This window comes from Megascapheus bottae, chromosome 3 (genome assembly GCF_031878675.1).
Source record: "Megascapheus bottae isolate mThoBot1 chromosome 3, mThoBot2.hap1, whole genome shotgun sequence".
Classification (NCBI taxonomy): domain Eukaryota; kingdom Metazoa; phylum Chordata; class Mammalia; order Rodentia; family Geomyidae; genus Megascapheus; species Megascapheus bottae.
The window spans coordinates 34,324,365-34,344,360 of record NC_143511.1 but is presented as its reverse complement, the minus strand read 5'-3'; the positions used below and the strand labels follow the sequence as shown (position 1 = coordinate 34,344,360).

General features: G+C 47.7%; 1 protein-coding gene and 1 pseudogene across 1 annotated transcript in view; one reads left to right on the top strand and one right to left on the bottom strand.

The window, feature by feature from the left end:
- The window catches only part of Mad1l1 (mitotic arrest deficient 1 like 1), a 312,487-nt gene that overhangs the window by 275,897 nt on the left and 16,594 nt on the right, over positions 1 to 19,996 (bottom strand). Inside the window, exons 6-9 of the mRNA XM_090329856.1 lie at positions 19,736 to 19,817; positions 17,936 to 18,066; positions 17,721 to 17,835; positions 16,182 to 16,243 (exon numbers count right to left, since the gene is read on the bottom strand). Coding sequence (XP_090185982.1) covers positions 16,182 to 16,243; positions 17,721 to 17,835; positions 17,936 to 18,066; positions 19,736 to 19,817 — 390 coding nt within the window. The remainder of the gene's footprint in view (positions 1 to 16,181; positions 16,244 to 17,720; positions 17,836 to 17,935; positions 18,067 to 19,735; positions 19,818 to 19,996) is intronic.
- On the top strand, positions 10,395 to 10,606 carry LOC150065279 (SNRPN upstream reading frame protein pseudogene; annotated as a pseudogene).

The window sequence follows — 19,996 nt, the reverse complement described above, 5'->3', positions numbered from 1 at the left end:
GGCAAACAATCTTCCCCAGCCCGAGGACAGTTTTACTGGACATAACTATGTCCACTCACTTGCATACTGTCAATGATAGTTACGCTGCACTAAGACAACCTATGGTTCTGTTTTGCCTCTAGTTGTCCTGGTTATACTGCAGACCTTCCCGGGCAAAACTCCCCAGGCCCATTCTGCACTATCGGCCAGAACTGTGACAGAATCTTTAAGACCCATATTGCCTTGAAAGTTTACTTTCCAGACAGCCATCCTCCTACATCCACCATGACATCATAGGTATTCCACTATTTACTCAGCAAAATGTGAAAAGAAACTGAGCCAGGAGTTTGGCCTAGTGGTATGGTGCTTGCCTAGCATGCAAGAAGACCTGGGTTCGATTCCTCGGTACCACATACATAGAAGAAAGCTGGAAGTGGTTCTGATGCTCGAGTGGTAGAGCTCTAGCCTTGAGACAGTCCAAGGACACTGCTCAGGCCCTGAGCTCAAGCCCAGGACTGGAAAAGAAAAAAGAGAAGAAGAAGAAGAAGAAGAAGAAGAAGAAGAAGAGGAGGAGGAGGAGGAGGAGGAGGAGGAGGAGGAGGAGGAGGAGGAGGAGGAGGAGGAGGAAGAGGAAGAGGAAGAGGAGGAGGAAGAGGAGGAGGAGGAGGAGGAGGAGGAGGAGGAGGAGGAGGAAGCAGCAGCTGCAGCAGCTGAGCCAACTAAATGGATGAAACAAGAGAAAATATAGTTCAAATCTATGCATCCAAAGAATCAAGTTTCCAGGGCCGGGAGTTTGGCATAGTGGTAGAGTGTTTGCCTAGCATGCACAAAAACCCAGGTTCAATTCCTCAGTATCACACACATAGAAAAAGGCTATGTGATGCTATGGCTGAAGTGGTAGAGCTCTAGCCTTAAGAAAAGTCTAAGGACAGTGCTCAGGCCCTGAGTTCGAGCCCCACGACTGGCTTAAAAAAAAAAATCAAGTTTCCATTATTTGCAGTGGCCCCTACTGGAACATCTATAGCAATGCAGCCAGGCTGCAGTAAACAATAAAAATGGCCAAACTACAGAAACAACTCTATACAGTGACCTTTTCAACTCTAATTTTCCCATAACTCAGCAAAAATAATAATAATAATAATAATAATAACAATAAGATTTGACTTAAAAGAAACTACTCTTAAAACCAACATGCTACAACTTGTCTAGTCTAAAAGATGGCTGGTACCTGCATTTTGTAATTGCAATTCCAATAAAAGGCACAATACTCCAGAGACCGAAGCGCAATAACTAGCAATGTGGAAAAAAAGTAAAAACTAGAGGGAGCAAATAGGAATACAGAGAACTGCATGTCTAAATGTCTTCCTCAAAGACTCATAAACAATTCCTATCAGTTCAAAAGCAGACAAACAGCAGAGCACTGAAAATTAACTGAGGTGGAAGCCTGCCCCCCTCACTATGGGAGGGCTGTTTGGCTCCACAGAACTGAAGAGGAGTTTGCACGTAATAAAAAATTAATTGCTAATCTTCTACCTCAGCCGCCTCCGCAAGCGAGACACTATTGTGCTGCTGCCTCGGAAGTTAAATGCTTCCTCTCCCAAGTGATGACTGCTCTTGCTCTATCTCGCAGCCTCCTGTGCCAAGGCACAAGCCCAGATCCTGGCAGAAGGTGCACAGCTCCATGCAAAAGCAACCAGCCAGGTTGACCTTCCTGCAAGCTGGAAGGCCCTTCCTGCCAAGGTGCAGCTGAGCCTCAGGTCTGAATGAGCTGCCATCAGTAGGTGGGCTTCCTGCCACACATGTGCTGAGCTCAGCTGAGGCTAATGGAATAGGCAGCCCCTGTCAGAAGCCTGAACATGCCAGAACTGGGCTGACTGGCCCACAAAGATGCAGGACCAGCTACACAGCACCATGTGGTGAGCCAGATGGATGGAGGTGACTGAGGGCAGAGCCTACCATGCTCTGGGTCCAGCCCCACCACCCAGCAAGGATGAGTCAAACTCACTTGGATGACCTTGGATCATCAGACCCTCCTAGAAGCTCTGTTCTCTCCCATCAGGCAGAGGTATCAGAGCTGGCCTCCATCACTCCATCAGGCTGAGGAGAAGAACATATGACACACTAAGTAGGATGGGCTACAAGGCCATTTCTATAGCACCATCCCCATCAACAGTACCATCCTGCAGACATGTGACAACCTCTTCTAAACAGGTACTCTTGAAATAAGTAAATCCTTGAGGACTACCTGGTAAGACATCTTGTTCCAGATGAGAGAAGATGCCTGACAGCCCCTCCTTTTCACTGGTACCACCAAATCCAGCAAAGACCCTACCACCCTGTGCCTAACCAAATGGGGTCTCCTGCAGTTTCCTGCAGCTGACACTCGTAAGAAGCTCAGTGTATGTTTCCCTGACCTGTGCACCTCACAGTCTCCCTAGGATCTGTCCAAGACACCCAAATAAATGTACAAAGAATAAGAAAAGAAAGGAGTTTCCTAAATCCACAGCTATCCTGACAAAAGCTATGGTCAGAAGGGAACAGGCATTTATGAAGAGAAGAAACAACAGTCAGGGAAGAAACCAGCATGACCACTGAACATTACCAGGAGCTTTGTGCCAGGTACAGCCTGCTAGACTCTTCAGTTCTCACTACAGCCAGCTCAACATTGCTCCCACCTGGTATGGTTCATCTAACAGCAGCAATTCCACCTGCTCTCCCAAGCCACAGGCAAGTCACTGCAGCCTACAAAGACTCGTAGAACCCAGGGACCCCACACGCGAAGCCTGGGTGAGGCCTTAGCACAACTGGCAGGTCAGAACCTTTGGGATGAGATGCACACCCTGGTGAGGACCCACAGGCACCATCTTGTGGACAGAACCCCTGCCTGCTTCCTGAGCTTCTACCACACACCCACAAGTAGTGCTGCTAAAACAGTTTGGCATCACCAACCACCTTTAAACACACCCATCTGCCAGAACATCTACTCAAGAACTCAACTACCACCTCTTCCTGGAGGCCCACTTGTACTGCTAGGAACTAAACCTGACCTGCAATTCTCCCCCCCCAGAAGCAGGCACAAGCCAACCACATCCTAAGGTTTGAATCATCAAGGTGTCCTGTCCCATGTGGACAGAAGAGTCAATCCCCACCACAGCACCATGCTGACACCACCCTTCCCATTTATCCTCTCGAATCTTCCTCAGCCAGTTCCAGTCTTAGATCAAGCATTTCAAGTATCCATCCTGCAGCCACAATGCCAGGGGAGTCTGTGAAGTATGCCTGTCATTTTTACACCACCCATGTCTAGTAGTTCTTTATGATTTAACCAAACAACCCAGCAAAGAAATGGTCATTCCAACTCCCCTAGCAATACAGACTAGCACAACTCCTCCAAACACTGAGCCAAACCTTGGAAGACTCTGGGGCTTTTGGTTTTCATATCTGCACTATGGTCATGTTCCCCAGGTTTGGGACAGGTGCATGATCCAAACAAGCAGCAAAATTGCTACTACAACCACTGACCTGATCTCAGACCAAGGTGAGACTCAGAGTACACACTGTCTAAAATGTCAGACACTCCCAGTTCTCCAAACAGTGGGAAACACAAATACCCTTCAGAGGGCTCAAGAGCAACCAAGATGCTTTCAACATCAATGAGTTGCTGGATCTTTGAGGATCCAAAGAGCTGCCCCCAAACTCTGGGCCACCTCCTCCAGACTGCAGGCAGACCATAATCCACAAGACATCCTAACACTAGGGAGGCTCCCCAACCTGTCACCATTGACACTGCAAGGCCCAGGGCCACAGGCTCTCATAACACCTGTCTCTTAGTCCTGGAGCAACTGCCAGTCTCCTGCCCTCACTAAACTAACTCAAGCCACACAACGGACAGTTCAAGCTCCAACTACCAGGAGGATGCACAGGCTGAGGACAGGCATACTACAGTGCTGACGGGCTGAGGACACCTTCTGCAGTCCTCTGTGTAGCACAGAAGACAACTGTTCCAGGACCATCTCTCCCAACACACCAGAGCTGCAAGGTTTGTATGGAGAGAGGTGTGAATGAAGATCTCAAGTGTTTTGCTCCAGGCACCTGGTACCTCTGAATTCAGAGACAATGGGGCTCTGTGCCTGGATAGCAGAAACATCACAAAGGAAAAGGTGGAGAACAACAAGACCACCATCCCTCCTAGACAGCATGGGTCTAAGGCCTAATGTGGACATGCTAACTTTACTTCTCTTCGTTTGACACAAACCTGTTCCTTGATATAGCTCAGCACAAAGGGCTCTGCTTCCAAAACACCAACTCTCCATCTGAACTCCCCAAGTGGGCACAAAGGCCAGCCCACAAAACTCTTTGTGGTGCTGCCCACCCGTCTCAGTAGTTCTCTGTCTCAAGAGCTGAGGCCAGGCAGACCTGGAAGGTCCGCAGTCCCTGACACATATGAAAATGGGCATGACAAAGAACAACACCATGCAGGACCTCAAAGCTGATATGCAAGACAGTCAGGCAGGAAACCTGGGCCCAAATAAATCAAAATTACTCTCTAGAACCTGCCTGAGATGCTGGCTCTCTCTCTCTCTGATGGTGGCTAGAAAATCTTCTGCCCAAGCAGGGAGGTATGGGCCCCCAGTCAGTCCATCTCTTGTCTGTGCTCAGCCAACTTTGATCCTCCTGTCAAACTCCCTGTTCTCCCAAGTACTGTGTGGGCCACTCAGCCACCATCTCCAGAACTGGGGTTCTAGGCCTCCACTGCTCTGGACACCCTGGGACTCTTGGCTACTGAAGGGGGACCAAATGATTAGCAGGTGACAAGATGCTGCGTCAAAATCAATCTTTAACCCAGGGACACGGCCAGTGCTGAGTCTTATAAAATCATCCTCTTACTGCTCTAGACTCAGTCACTATCTGGCTATAGATTTGAGTCAAGTCAATTTACAAGAAGGCACAGAAGAAGTGTCTTATTGACAAAGCTCACAGGAAAGCCCCCAAAGTACAGAGCATCTCTCTCCTCCTTGAGAGCCAAGTGCAAAGCACAGAGCTAGATGCTAGGCACCCCCCCCCACCCCCGAGCATACAGCTGTTTGAGGACCATGGGTAGAGTCTCTCCTGGGAAGCATTTCTCTTCTGTACTCTAACACCTGCCCCCCACCATCCATAATGCTACCTGCTCGAGAAAGCATTGACCTAGCCTGTCCAACCAAAACCTCAAGGAAGCAGCCACCCATCCTGTCCTTCCCCTCAGGCTGTGAGCCTGTCAGCTCATGGGGGTGGCCATGAGCACTGTGAGAATGCCCACTGAAACTTCACAAAGGCAAAGAAGGAGAAGCAGATGGGCTGCTGGCCAGCTAAGTCGTCACAAGTCTCAGTGGCCCTTGCTTTTGGCTTCCCACTGGGAGTGAACACCTGAGTAAGCAACACCCAGGGTCACAGTAGCCAGATAAACCCAGAGGCTCCAGCCTTCCCATCACACCTTATGAATCACAGGTACTCCCTTTCTATCATTCAGTCTACCAATGTTTAGTGAGCGTCTACTGTATGCCACACACCCTGGCTCTGAGGACAAGCCTTGTCCTTGCATTCCAAATCTGAGCACTGAAAGGGTGGACAGCACAACCTCCAAAGCTGAAAGTGGCCCAGGACTCCACCATAAGAACAAGCTGTTGTTCAAGGCACCTGGGACCCTCAGGAGGCCCTCACCACTGGTGGGGGGAGCTCCCTGTTTCAGGGCTCCTGGGAGCAGATACCAAGACACACAGACCTAAAGGGTTCTCTCCATCTGACCTGTGGGCACCAGAAGAGCAGCTAACACCAAAAGAACCAGAAGAGTGGGCCTACAAAAGAAACAAGAAAGCCCACACACACCACAGCTAGCCAGGAGTCATAAATTTCCCCTTCCTCTTCCTCTACACTCCAAAGACAAGACAAATGACAGCTCACCTACCTTCCCAAGCACCAACAGAGCTCATGGTATTACTCAGCCCAATATCCAGGCAATTATAAACCAGATCAGAAAGCAGGAAAGAAAGGCTTGCTGGACTGGCCAATTAGCTACTTCCTTGGAAGGAGACCACACACTTCCCCACTGCTCAGTCCTAATTGGCCTTGTACATCACAGACGTTTGTCCCCAGCTTGCCATCCAGCCAGTCTGCAAACACTTTTAGGTAAATGTCCAGGTCAGCACTTTCACGTTCTCATCATGGACTCCAGGGGAAGGGTCAGCAGTCTGAAGTGTGAGCACAGGTGCCAGGCTTCAGAATTGCATATCTTCTGACTTTCCGTCTTGCTGCACCACATTCTCCTCAGTCCTCCTGACACCCAGCATGCTCATATGCATGCTGACATGTAAAATGCCCACCCAGCAGGATCTGAAACAAGGCCAGGCTCAGGCACAAAGAGACAGGGCCAAGAGCCAAACAACAGAAGCTTCTTGGCCACAAGAACATTAGTCCCTGGGGGGGAGGGAAGGGAGAGGATCAGCTACATACAGAAGGACCTGACACATGACACTTACTCTATGCTATTTAATAAGCTCTCCCCTCACTCCTAATTGCTAAACATTTTTTTTTAAAGCTAAGCCATTGAAGAGCCTGTCTGTTCACTTCAGTGTGACTTGCTCTGACTCTCCATGAGAACCTTCGGAAGCACACTACCCCAATTAAGTGATAACACTCACATGGCATGAGTGGAAACTACAGAAAAATACAGCTTTTCTGAAGGGCAATTTGGAATAAGCTACTGGTTTCAAATGTGCTTATCTTTCAAAATAAAAATGGTAATTTTAAGAATTTACCCAACCAACACAGCATTGACTATTGGGGAGGTACTGGACACCTAAGGACACCTAAATGTCCCCCAGCAGGGCCTGCAGGGAACAAGTGCATCCTCCCACAGAACCTCTTGAAATGGAGGGGTTTCCCAAAGGCTTTTATGTGTATACACTTCCACAAGTCTGACAACACCTGGGAAGATAGACTGGTGCAATGATCAGGTCTACTGTTCGTGAATGGCACCCATGCTGGCACACTGGAACACAATGCATCCTGGACATGAAGTGCACACCATTTAACACACTGGAGTCTTCAGGGTGATTCTTCTATCTTTAATCAAACCTACCATGCCCACATACCAGGAAGTCCCAAGATCTAGGCGAGCTGACAGAGTTGGTCTGAGCTCAGAATCCTAAGATGTCCAGGCTCCCTAATGTCTTTGACAATCACAGGAGATGGATTCCTCCCAAAATGTAAACTGGCTTTAAACAGCATTCCTATTCCTCCCTAATCCAATCCAAGTCATCAGAGGGTTTTCTGTTGCTTCTGGAACATTTCTTTATGGAGGTACACTTCACCCTCAATGAAACATGCCTGTTTTAATGTTACACCATCACTATATCACGCAACCATAGCACCTCCACCAAGAACGATCCAACAACCAAGAAGATCCCCAACTCACAATCTAAAGGAACTCTGACTTCCTGTCACTCCAGGTTACTGACCTTTTCTTTTAGCACTTTAGGTAAATGGAATCATAACCCTATAAATTCAGGCTTGGCCTCTCAGAAGGAGTCGCCTGCATATCTGCTTGCAGACATGTCTTACATTTCCTCACCCACTGACAGACACCTGAGTATTTCCACTCTTTGTTGAAACTACAAATAAAGCTCCTATGAACAACTTTGAACAAGTTCTCATTAGCCACATTGTAGCCTGGGTAAACATCTAGAGGCAGAATTGCTGAGTCACATTCTAAGTTCACAAAAGCTGTCCAACTATTTCCAAAGTGACTATACCACTTTCTACACACAACAGTAATGTACTCTTCTCTGCCAACAACTGGGATGGCCACTCATTCATATGGCATCAGCCTGTGTCAGTTGACACCACTGCTTTGGGTACTATGACAACACAGTACAACCTGCAGAAGTAAACATGTTCAACTCCCAGCAGCTGGTTGGCAAAGACAGAGAGGAGAGAAAGCTCCAGCATCTCCTTCATGGGCACACCCCAGTAACATAACATCTTTTCACCAACCCCTACATCCCCCTTCCACTAGCACCCTGAGTCTTTAGGGGACACTCGTCCCAGTCCAGTACCCCATGATCTTAACATGTGACTCCCTTAATGACGACTGATGCTACAGTTTTTCACGTCCTCATTTGCCATTCATACATCCTCTCTCATAAAACAACTGCTCAGTCTTATGCCCTTCTCTGGTAGTGCTGGGGCTCAAATTCAGGATCATGCAAAATGCTAGGCAAGTGCTTCCCCACAGAGCCCCATCTTCTACCTTTCTAATCCGGAGGTCAATACCCAATACTAGAGAAAAAAATCCTTATATACTTTTAGTATCCATCTTCAGTCAGATATATACTTTGTCAATACTTTCGCTATGGTCTGCCTTTTTGTTTACCTCCCTTTGAAGGCAAAATAAAGGCTAATGTATCCAGCTTTTTTCCAAGTATAACTAATTCATGTTCTATGTACCCTAAAACTCGTTGACAAATACCAGCTTTCAGAGTTCTGGCTCTCCACATGCCATATGTAGTCCGCAGTTCAAGCTCACCTTCTTCCAGACAGATGTCCTGTGTTGTACCACGGTTTGGAACAATCATCTTTCTCTCACTGAGTTACCTCAACACTTTTGATTAAAAAAAAACAATGGACACTATATTCTTCAATTACTTCTGAACTTTCCATTCTCTTCTATTGATTTACCTGTCTGTCCTTAACACCAACAACTCTTTGTCCCAAGCACTTTGTAACGTTTCTTAAACAGAGCCAGTGTAACCTCTCCAACTCGTTCCTTTTCAAAATAATCTAGCCTCTTTCAGGTCTTATACACATCCACAGAAATAAATATCAGTTTGTTAATTCTACACCAAGAAGACTGCTAGGACTTTGAACATTGAACATTCTAATACATGACTATATTACTGTGTGCTACTATGCACTGCTGGGTTAGCTGCTGAGTGGCAGCCCTTGGAAGCTTCAGGATGGGTTGGTCCCCAGAAAGCCAAAGACAGGATCAGAAGGTTGGGGCTTTTCACTTGGGGCACCACTTAACAGAAGCAGTGTTGATGACATACCCTGACAAAGCTGCTGTAAACACCAAAATGATGGGGTTGAGAGCACTTAGTCCTCCAGGTTCCTGGAGGATGGTTCTGACAGAGGCAGTGCAGCTCCACAGCCTCGGGCACACCCTCACCCCCACGCACCTCACTCTTCATGACAAACAGGCTCTGTTTGTCACGGCAGTGAGTCAACACCAGGAAAGGATTCTGGGAGTCCTACTTCAGAGCCAGCAGCTACATGTGTAGGGCACCAATCTTTTGGGTCTGAGCCCATAACCTGTGGGGTCTGATGCTCTAGTAGACAGTGTCTGAAATAAATTGTAGGACACCCAGCTGGTGTCGGCTAGAGAAATGCTTGCTGTGTAAAAACCCGCATCTGGTGTCAGGGTGCAGTTCTGGGTGAGCGGTGAGGAGCAGAGGGGAGAGTTTATTTTCTCCTCTTCTAGTCTCTCTCCCTTTCCCTACATTATTAGGTCATCAGTAATTACTGTCAGCTGCATCTATGGTTCTCAGGGCACAGATCTCAAACACATTTGTTAAATTTATCCCTAAGTATGTCATGGTTTTGATGCTATTGTAAACTGAATGTCCTTTGAGTAGTTCACTGCTAGTATATGGAAATACAATCTATTTTTATACCTCATCCCTGGATCCTGTGACCCTGTTAACCTTGTTAATTAGTCCAAATAGCTTTTTATTGATACCTGGGGAGTTCCTACAAAATTACCTTGTCTCTAAATAGAGATAATTTTGCTTCTTCTATCTATTCTGTCCTGACCTTTTTTCCCTTACCTGACTGCACAGGTGAGGATGCTCAGTACAACATAAATAGGCTGGTAAGAATAAACACCTTCATCTCATCCCCAGGGCAGCAGAATCATAGTCACTGTACATTTTATAAATACCTTCAGGCTGTGTGTGGTGGCTCACACCTGTAATCCTAACTACTTAGGATGCAGAGATCTAGGATTGTAGCTCCACACCAACCCCTTGCAAACAAGACTGTAAGACTCTTATCTCTAACCATCCCTTCCCCGCCACTCCCCCCAAAAAGAGGGGGTGCGGGAGGTGGCCTAGTGGTAGAGAGCTTGCCCAGCATGCAACAAAGACGCAGGTTCAACTCCTCAGTACCACATACATAGAAAAAAGCCGGAAGTGGTGCTGTGGCTCAAGTGGTAGAGCTCTAGCCTTGAGAAAGTGCAAGGACAGTGCTCAGGCCAAGGATTGGCAAAAACAAACAAACAAACAAACAAACAAAAAAAGCCACAGTAGAGCTCTGGCACAAGTGGTAGAACACCAGCTAAGGTGGAGGTGCCTGATGCTCAGTTCTGAGTAGCAGCAGCAATGCCATGGAGGGCAAGAGATCACTTACACCTAAGAACAGAACAGCATATGCTCAAGGTGAAGTCCAAGTCAAACATAGAAGGACACCCTCACTGAGCAACCAAGAGTAGCTCTTGTACACCAGGCATTCTCAGCAGCAGCAGATTCCTGTTGTGGATTTCCAGGAAGAGCTAAGACAGGTATTCTTGGCTGAGACACCAAGAGGTGGTTAAAGCAGTATTGGAACTTCAAATTGCTGATTTCAAGAAGAAAAAAAAAACAAACAAACAATGTAATAAAGGCTTTACTCAGTTTATACACACACACACACACACACACACACACACATATATGCCAGTCACGGTGGCTCACACCTATAATCCTAGCTATTCAGGAGGCTGAGATCAGATGATCGCAGTTCAAAGCCAGCCCGGGCACAAAAGATGGTGAGACTCTCATCTCCAATTAATCACTAGAAAATGGGAAGTTAGGCTATGGCTCCAGGAGTTGCACAGAAGCTTGAGCTGAAGAGCTAAGGGACAGTGCCCAGGCCCAGAGTTCAAGCCCCATGTCCCACAGAAAAATAACTAAAAAATTTAAGGTGTGGTGCCCAGGCCCTGACTTCAAGCCCTAGTACTGGCAATCAAGCAATATCTTGGGTCCAGTTGTGGAGTTCCTCTTCTTTCCTAGCTTATTTTTCGAACATTAATGAGTGGCATTCTGCTTATGCATGTATGCCCTTGCCTTTAATCTACTAAAATAGCTAATTTTCTGCTGCACAGAAGCTGCATTCCAGGATGAATTACACTCTCCTCATCTTCCCTACAGGCCTGCCTCCACTTTTCCTCCAGAGCTTCCCCATAACCCTGCGCAAGCATAGCTGTCTCCGTTCACCTACTTTCCATTCTTGTCTAGACAGAGCACCTTATGACACCAAGTTCATGTCCATATTTCCTCCCGTTATAAATCCTTCAGTCAGCACCAAGACCCTAAGGATGAGGAAGGCCCCAAGCTCACACTAGATCTCTGCTGTCCCATGTTACAACATTATACATACTGTCAATCCCTACCCAAACTCTCAAAGTGACTCTGAAAGTCAAACCCAAGCTCCCCAGGGCCATGCGACCTTGTGCTCTGAATACAGCATAGCCTGTGATAGTCAAGGGACAAATAACCCACAGCCTCTTCCTCATGCTTTACTCTGACTGACCCCCCTCCCCGAGCCAACTCACTCATCCACCTCCTGTAATACCTCTGAGTATCTAAGAAATATATATTGTGGGCCATGGCTTTGACCTAGTGATGAAGTGCTTGCCTAGCATGCATGAAGACCCAGGTTCAATTCCTCGGTACCACATACATAGAAAAGCCAGAAATAATGCTGTGGCTCACGTGGCAGAGTGCTAGCCTTGAAGAAAAAGTCCAAGGACAGAAAGAAAAGAAATACAAATTTTGAAGAAGATGGCCAGTGTCACACTGGTCGGAGCACCTAGAGCTAAGACACTGAGCCCTCTAGAAATTAGAGGGAAACCAAAACCACACTATAAGTACCCATTTGATCTGTACCTAGAGGACAAGTCTCCTTAGAGAGAAGGTAGGAACAAGCTAAAGTTCTATGTGCTGCCCAAAAGCAAGCAGATTCTAGGACAGAGCCACTCACATTCTAGTCAGCCAGACCTCTGGAGTTAGCTGGAAGTCTGTTATGGTAAAGCACTGGGGCAGACAAAGGCCTGCAAAAGGTGCCCACAAGACTTCCTGAAGAAAGCCAGATCGCAAGAGGGCAGCGCCACCTACTGGTGGCCACACCTCAGGACTCATAATGTTGGATCACACGGCCCCAAACTGAAATATTGAATTGTAACGAAGAGTTAATAACATAAGATTCTTTTTTTTTTTCTTTTTGGCCAGTCCTAGGGCTTGAACTCAGAACCTGGGCACTATCCCTGATCTTCCTTTGCTCAACGCTAGTACTCTACCACCTGAGCTACCGTGTCACTTCTGGCTTTTACTATTTATTTGGTACTAAGGAATGGAACCTAGGCATTTATGCATGCTAGACAAGCACTCATCCCAGCCCCATATCCGTAAGACCTTTTTTATTGTGGGTCATGGGGCTTGAACTCGGCCTGGGCACTGTCTCTGAGCTCTTCATCTCAAGGCTACTGTCCTACCCCTGGGCTTGAGCATTGTGCCTAAGCTCTTCAGCTCAAGGCTAACTACCGCCCTACCCCTGGGCCAAGCCCCACTTCCCATTTTCTACAGGTTAATAGGAAGTAAGAGTCTCAGGCCCTTTTGTGCTCCAGCTGGCTTTGAACCTTGATCCTCAAATTTCAGCCTCCCGAGTAGCTAGGATTACAGGCATTAGCCACCACACCAGCTATATCCATAAGACCCTTGACTCTAATTAACCACAAAAAGCTGGAAGTAAATGAACTACATAACTTGAGGACAGGAACAGGAAGGGAAAAATGAAGAGAATGGTGACAATGACCAAGAAACATTGTAGCCATAACCTGACTTATGGAATTGTAAGTAACCCCTTTGTATAACTACTAAATAATCATTTAAAAGGGGGGCTGGAAGTGGCTGCAGGCCAGTGGCTCATATCTCAGGAGGCTGAGATCTTAGGGCTGCAGTTAGAAACCAGCCTGAGTGAAAAGTCCATGAGACTTTTACCTCCAATTAACTACTAGAAAACCAGACAGGGAGCTGTGGCTCAAGTGGCAGAGTGCTAGCCTGGAGCAAATAAAAGCTAAGGGAGAGTGTCCAGGTCCTGAGTTTAAGCTCTAGTACTGACCCCAAATTATATATATACCAAGGCCATGCTACCAAACCACTCATGTATCTGCTTCCAGGCAGCTTTAGGAGGGGTCCCTAAAATGGCAGTCACACATACCTGTTCATGACTTGCTAACATGCTAATGTGCAAGTCCTCCTTCAGGGACATACGACACAGAACAGGGCCCAACTCTTCTCTACCCCTACATGCCTTCCACCCATTCCCAGCACCACATTTAACCTCATTAAGCATGGAAAATTCTAACATCTGCCTGTTGGGACCTAGGAAAAGTAAGAAGAGAAAAATATGACGGTTGGAAGCATGGCTCAGTTGATAGAGTGCTAGCCAATGACTGAAAGCATCAGTACTAAGTTTCAAGTCCTAGTCTCAGACCAAAAAAGAAGAAATCATTTTCTCCAAATTTCATGGGGCTTATTTGTTTGTCTGCTTGTTTGATGGAGCCATTTTGTTTCATTGGTAGGTAGGATCTCACACTACATTACCTAGACTGGAATTTCTGGTCTCAAGCAATCCTCCTGTCTCAGCCTCTCAAATAGCTGTGACTATAGGTAAGCCGCTGGGCCTATCTTATAGTGGATACCTTCTTTTTATTCCTTTTCTTGATGCTGTATCAAGAAGCACATGTGATCTGAGCTCAGGGCTTCACACATGCTATGTGCCTGTTCTGGCAAATCCTCAAGCTCTAAATGATTCTGATGAGAGACCAAATTTAGGAGATCTGCACCCCACATGCAAAGAGCATAACATGGGGGTGCAGCCCAAATCTCCGGAGGTCAAGGCTGGCCAGAGCACAATTTGGACATGTGTGGGGATGCACAAGGAGATTGGCAAGCAACACTGAGGCTTCCAAGATACTAGGTCCCCACATGGGCCCATAAAACTGCAGTAAAACAGGTGAAATATAAGAACTTCCCTTCAACAAAAGCCACTGGGGGGGGAGGGGTGGCTGAGGAGACCAGGTCCACAACAGGTTTGTACCCTCAGCCTACCAGAAAGCCGAATCAAGCTCTAAGACATTTCTTAAGAACAGGATGTGATCCTGCTGGCTGGGAATTATGCTATGTTCCTCTGCTACTAGAGCAAGGCCATGGAGCTGGGGGGGGGGGGAGAGTTCATCACCTGGGGAAGGTCTTACCACCTTGGGAAGTTTTTGACACATAGGGGCCTCACCACCTGATGGGGGACCATACAATTTTTTCTTGGGTGACAGTACCAGCTTTTTTTCTTTTTTTTTTTTTGGGGGGGGGCCAGTTGTGGGGCTTGAACTCAGGGCCTGGGCACTGTCTTTGGACACTTTTTGCTCAAGGCTAGCACTCTGCTACTTGAACCACAGCACTAGCTTTTTCAATGTATGTGTGGTTCCAAGGAATTGAACCCAGGGTTTCATGCATGCTAAACGAGCACTCTATCACCAGGCCACACTCCAAGGCAGTACCAGCAGTTTTTGCTGGTTAATTGTAGATGGAGTCTCTGCCCTGACTGACTTGAAACCACAATCCTCTGAAGTCCTCAGATTTCAGTCTCCAGAGTAGCTAGGATTGCAGGTGAGAGCCACCAGAACCTAGCAGATTCACTTCCCTCAATGAAGACAAAAAGCAACACAGAGCTGTTCTCTATCCTGCTCAGTCCTGGAGAGGGCATAAGCACCCCATTTAGGAGCTGGACCCAGAGAATGGGGAGAACACAAGACATGATGCACAGGGCTACCTAAGGATCAGCCATGCTTACAATAAGGCCCTCAGGCATAGAAATAGCTGCAAAGCACTCAAGGAGCAAATATAAGGTCCAACTGGCCATGGAAACACATACCAGAGTGGTAGCTCCTAGTAAATGACACACAGTCCACTGCAATGTGGCAGTGCACCACACTAGTGCTCACCAATACTGGTCCAGATGGGCACAAAGGGCCCTCACAAGAAACAAGGCCCAGAGGTTTCTGGCCAGACCAGGGTAGCCCCAGGAACTGCAGAGATGCTTATAGGTGGTTTACTCTCTCAGAGAAGAAAAGGAAGCACCAACATGAGCCTGCTAGGCTAGCCTCCAGGAGTTTCAGTTTTGTAGGTGGAGTTCAGAAGAGAACAGTGGCCCAGACTGCACCCTCTGACCTCTCAAGGCAAAAAGAAAATCAAGAGGCATTGTCAAGTGACAGAACTGAAGCCACACTGCCATGGGAAGGTGGCAGATTCTGAGCCAGTGCTGAACACTGTAATTAAGGACAGCTCAGCTCCGTAAGACACTCTCAGTCCTGGCCTCCTTGCCCAGAACAACAGGAAAGATAACCAGGAAGCTGGAAGTCAATTTTTTCCTGAAGCACACAAAATGAACTCCATAGACCTGTGCCCACACTCAATGGCTCATCAGCCTTCCACTGCCCTAGACCTGGAGCATGGCAGTCTACTGAGGCAGGTCATGGTGGAAGGGCAGGCAGTCTAAGCTGGAGAAGATAAATAGTAGCCCCCAAAAGGACAGAGCAGTGGACAGAGGAGATAGGTAATAAAAACAGCCCTGGTCTAGGTGATAACACCTGTTTAATGCTTAGGGGTGGGCCCACAATGCATCCCTCTACCTACCTGCTGCCAATCAGCAACACGGGTTACTACAGAGGCCAGAATGGGACAAGAATCCTCTGCTACCATGGGATTCATTAGTCCTAAATCTCAGTTCGTCCCCAATGATTACCATCACCTGAAAGAAATGACTGTCTCCAAAAGCAATTGCTTCCTCAGCACACGTACAGTCCTGAAACAGTACAGGACAGATACTCCCTTCTACTGTGGTTTTCAACAAAGGTGTTATTAAGACTTGAACAAGACTGAATCACTCAGTTCCATTTCCCTCCTGCTGTCAAAACATGAGGTTAAACCTGGGTAGTATAGAACAAAAGCTCCCGCCCCCATTTACAGAGAGAAAAGGACTCTAAGGGAGGAGTTGAGGCTGCCTGCCAGAGCAGAACCATAATGGAAACTGGCTGCCCAGGGGGGCTGGGGTTGGGGCAGCAGCCCACATACCTGAGGTTCAAGCCCATGGTCTGGTCCAATCTCTCCCAGCTCTGCAACTTTGCCAGCAGCTTCTGAAAAGACAAGAACAGCTATGTCCCTCTCACCAATGACCAAACAGCAACCATATAAAACTAACGATGACAATGGTAATGCCAAGTCCCCTGTTGTTTGAGGTCATTCCGCCTCAAACTCATTCATGAGTGTGAGCCTATATTCATGAATGCTCAAAGTCTGCTCCAAAGCTGTCTTTTGCTGGTGTAAGCAGCTAAAATTCCATGGCACGCTTCAGCCTCACTCTTTCCTGGCCTCACAGATTCACACAAGCTATGTAATAGCATCTGTGCAGACAGAACAGATTGAAAAAGGGACTCATGTCACACAATCAACAAGCATTCCTACAGGACTTTGGACAGTGACTTGAGAGCCCTAAATTGTTTCAAAATCAATTTCAAAACAAACAATATTGTGTACAGAGATATAGAAAGGTACTTGATGCAGAGCCATCTTGGCAGGCTACATTCCAACAGAAGCCAACCATCAAGAGAGGTCCCCTGATAGACCAGCTGTGAGCAACAGCACAAAATATGGTCAGAGGCTCCCACAAGTTTTCAACTGTCCTGAAAGGAAAAAGACTCCTAGACTCCTCATCATCCAAATAGGAGCAGCTCAGGAAGTAACAGTGAGGTGGGGACAGATGACAAGGGCCAAGGTATTGAACAGACACTAGCGCCCTTCCAGTCTGGGAGTGGATCGATGAACAGTGGCCTGGTGCATGCCTGGCACACCCAGCAAGAACAGCAGGAGTGACCAGGAGAAGCAGAGGGAAAGGCAGGAGACCATAGGCTTAGCCAATAATCAAGTACAGATCAAACTTGCTGTGCACTGGATGAGAGGGGGACTTCTCTGACCTCACTTTTCTCCATGCCCACACAGCAACTTTCCATTGCTGCCATCACCAGCATCTACCCACACAGCACCAGCCAAGTAACAGCAGAGGCAGGGAGAAGAAACTCAGCAGTGTCCACCACATGTCTCTCACAGATTCCAGGGGCCTTTCTTTCCTGACTTGTCATCTGAGCCAGGTTTCTGCTGCTCCTAGGGCAACCACACACATTCAGCAGACTCAATAAATCCAGTCTTTTACTGCTGAACTTGAGAAATCCAATCTGAGTCTCACTGGGTTAAACACAAGATACCATCTTGGCTATGATACTTCTGGAAACTCCAGAAGGGCCCATTTTCTGCTTTCCAATAGCTAGAGGTATGCACATCCCTTGACTCAGGGACCCTTCTTCCATCTTCACATTTGGCAATGGCTAAAGCAGGTCCTCCATTCCCACCTCCTGAGGCCACCCAGCCCAACCAGATAACCCAAGATCATCCCTAGCCTCAACCCAGTCAACAGGAAGCACATTTAATCACACATTCACCAGCACAAGCAGCAGCCATATTTCAGGTGAGCAGCTTTTGGGCATGACTGAGATGCCCAGGTTATGGGACAGGGCAAAAAGCAGCCCCACAGGCACAGCTGACCCACTTGGCCCTCACCTCCTTCTCCAGTTCCAGATCAACCAGAGCTTCCTGCAGCTTCTCCTGGCGGCCCAGCTTCCTCTGCAGCCCTTCCAGCTCCTCTGTGAGGAGTCCGTTGGTCTCCCTCATCTCCCTGCAGGACCAGCAATAGTCATTCCAACAGCCACACATTGAGGAGAAACCCAGGGCCCCAAGGCCAGCTGGAGGCCACTCAGCCACACCAGGCTCCTTACCGCAGGTGTGCATTCTCCTCCTGGAGTCGCTTTAGTTCCCGCTCCACCCTGGGCAGCCGCAGTAGCTCAGACTTCATGTTCCTCACAACGGCCGCATCCTGCTCCTGTAGACACAGCTTCTGCTCCAGGTCCTGTAGGAGGCAGGGAGAGAGGATCGGAGACAGTGAGCACCAGGACGCAGGAAAGCCACATCTGATAGTGCAGAAGATAGGAGACTAAGATCTGAGGATTGCAATTTGAAGCCAGCCAAGGCCAACAAGTCCCAAAGATCTCAAGTTTACCAGCAAAAAGTCAGAAATAGAAGTGTAGTTTAAGTGATAAGAGTACCAGCCTTGAGCAAAAAAAGCTAACTAAGAGCAAGGGGCCTTGAGTTCAAGCCCCAATATCAACATGTGTACACACACACACACACACACACACACACACACACACACACACACACAGCAAAAAGGAATGGAGGCATGATTCATGTAGTAGATCATCTGCTTAGCAACTATAAAGCCCTGAGCTATAACTCCACTACTACCACAAATAAAGTAAGTCTTGGAAGTTGTAACAGTCTTGTGCTAACTTGTCCCAGGATCTCAGGGACGTTCTGGTTCAGGTTCCATCCACAAGCCCTCCTCTGGGAAGCCTTTCCTGTCTACAAGTGTATCAGTGGGTAGCAACATACACTTCTAGAGTAGCCCGTTCACCACACACCAGAAGCCATGTCCTTGATAGCCCCAAACCACTGTCCAGCCCTCAGTTTTGCAAGAGCAGAAAGAGCCTGTCACCCAAAACACTCTTCTTGTCACTAAAGTCTGCTGCTGCAACACACCCACACAATTGCAAGGACAGGCTTTCTTTTACTGGATCTGTCACCTTAGGACTCAACAACAGGGTGCTCACATTTGAGTGACAAATCACTGAATAGGATGAGTAGAAAACGAAGATCATAGGGCCAGAAGTTTGGCTTAGTGGTAAGCGTGCTTGCCTAGCATACATGAAGACCCAGGTTCGATTCCTTGGTACCACATACATAGAAAAGGCCAGAAGTGGTGTTGTGGCTCAAGTGGTAGAGGTCTAGCCTTGAGAAAGCCCAAGGCCAGGGCGAAGGCACTGAGTTCAAGCCCCAGGACTAGCAAAAAAAAAAAGACCAGCCAAGTCTGTCAGTAATCCCCAAACCCAATGCAGCCACCTCTGTTTAGGTCAAGTCAGGAGAACAAAGTGACGCTGAGGACCAATCTGGCTATATACACAAATTCTAAGGAGGGCCAAGGGCTGCAGAGAGAAAGATAAGGGCCAGGGAGAAGACAACAAGGAAGGCAAAGTGGAAGGGTATAAACCAGCAAACAAAGAGAGCAAGAGCAAAGTCCACAAGTAGGGACTTGTCTGGTATACCATGAGGTAGCAGGGAACCAGCTGGCATGGACCTCCTGCAGGGTGTGGATGCTCCTCTCTAGGCAACAGAAGCCACAGGAAGGATCTAAAGGCACCATTGGTCCAGCAAATTAGCAGAGCCTGCATGCAGCCCAGGTGGCCTGGCTTGGAGACACAACTCAGGTATACTCTGGCAACTGAACTTGGAAGGACTGCAGACTCTTGGCAGGACTGTTTATCATCTTTGATGGCTACTCACCACTCTGGTTTCCAGAGGGTTTCCATCACCAGAATGTGAGCCTCCCAGACACCCGCTGGCCTGCACAGACACAGGACAATCTGAGCACATTCACAGCTAAGAAAGCCCTAGGATAGCAAAAGAGCAAAGCCACCAGCTTTCTGCAGGATGCCCATGCAGGCTGATGCAAGACAACCCACCTTAACCTTCTGCTCGAGATCTGTTCTCATTTCTTGGAGGGCCTGCAGCTCCTGGATCTTCTGATTTGCTTCTTGCCATTGTCTATTCAAAGGAGAGTATATCACATGCAAGGAGAGCCCACAATGCTCCTCTGCCTGAGCCTCTCAGCATGAACCACACATGCCTGCTTCAGGGAATGTCAGTACTTGAAGGCCCTGGATGCCAGCTGTGGCCTCAGTATCCTCATCTGAATGGGACAATGGATGAGCTTGTGTATCCCA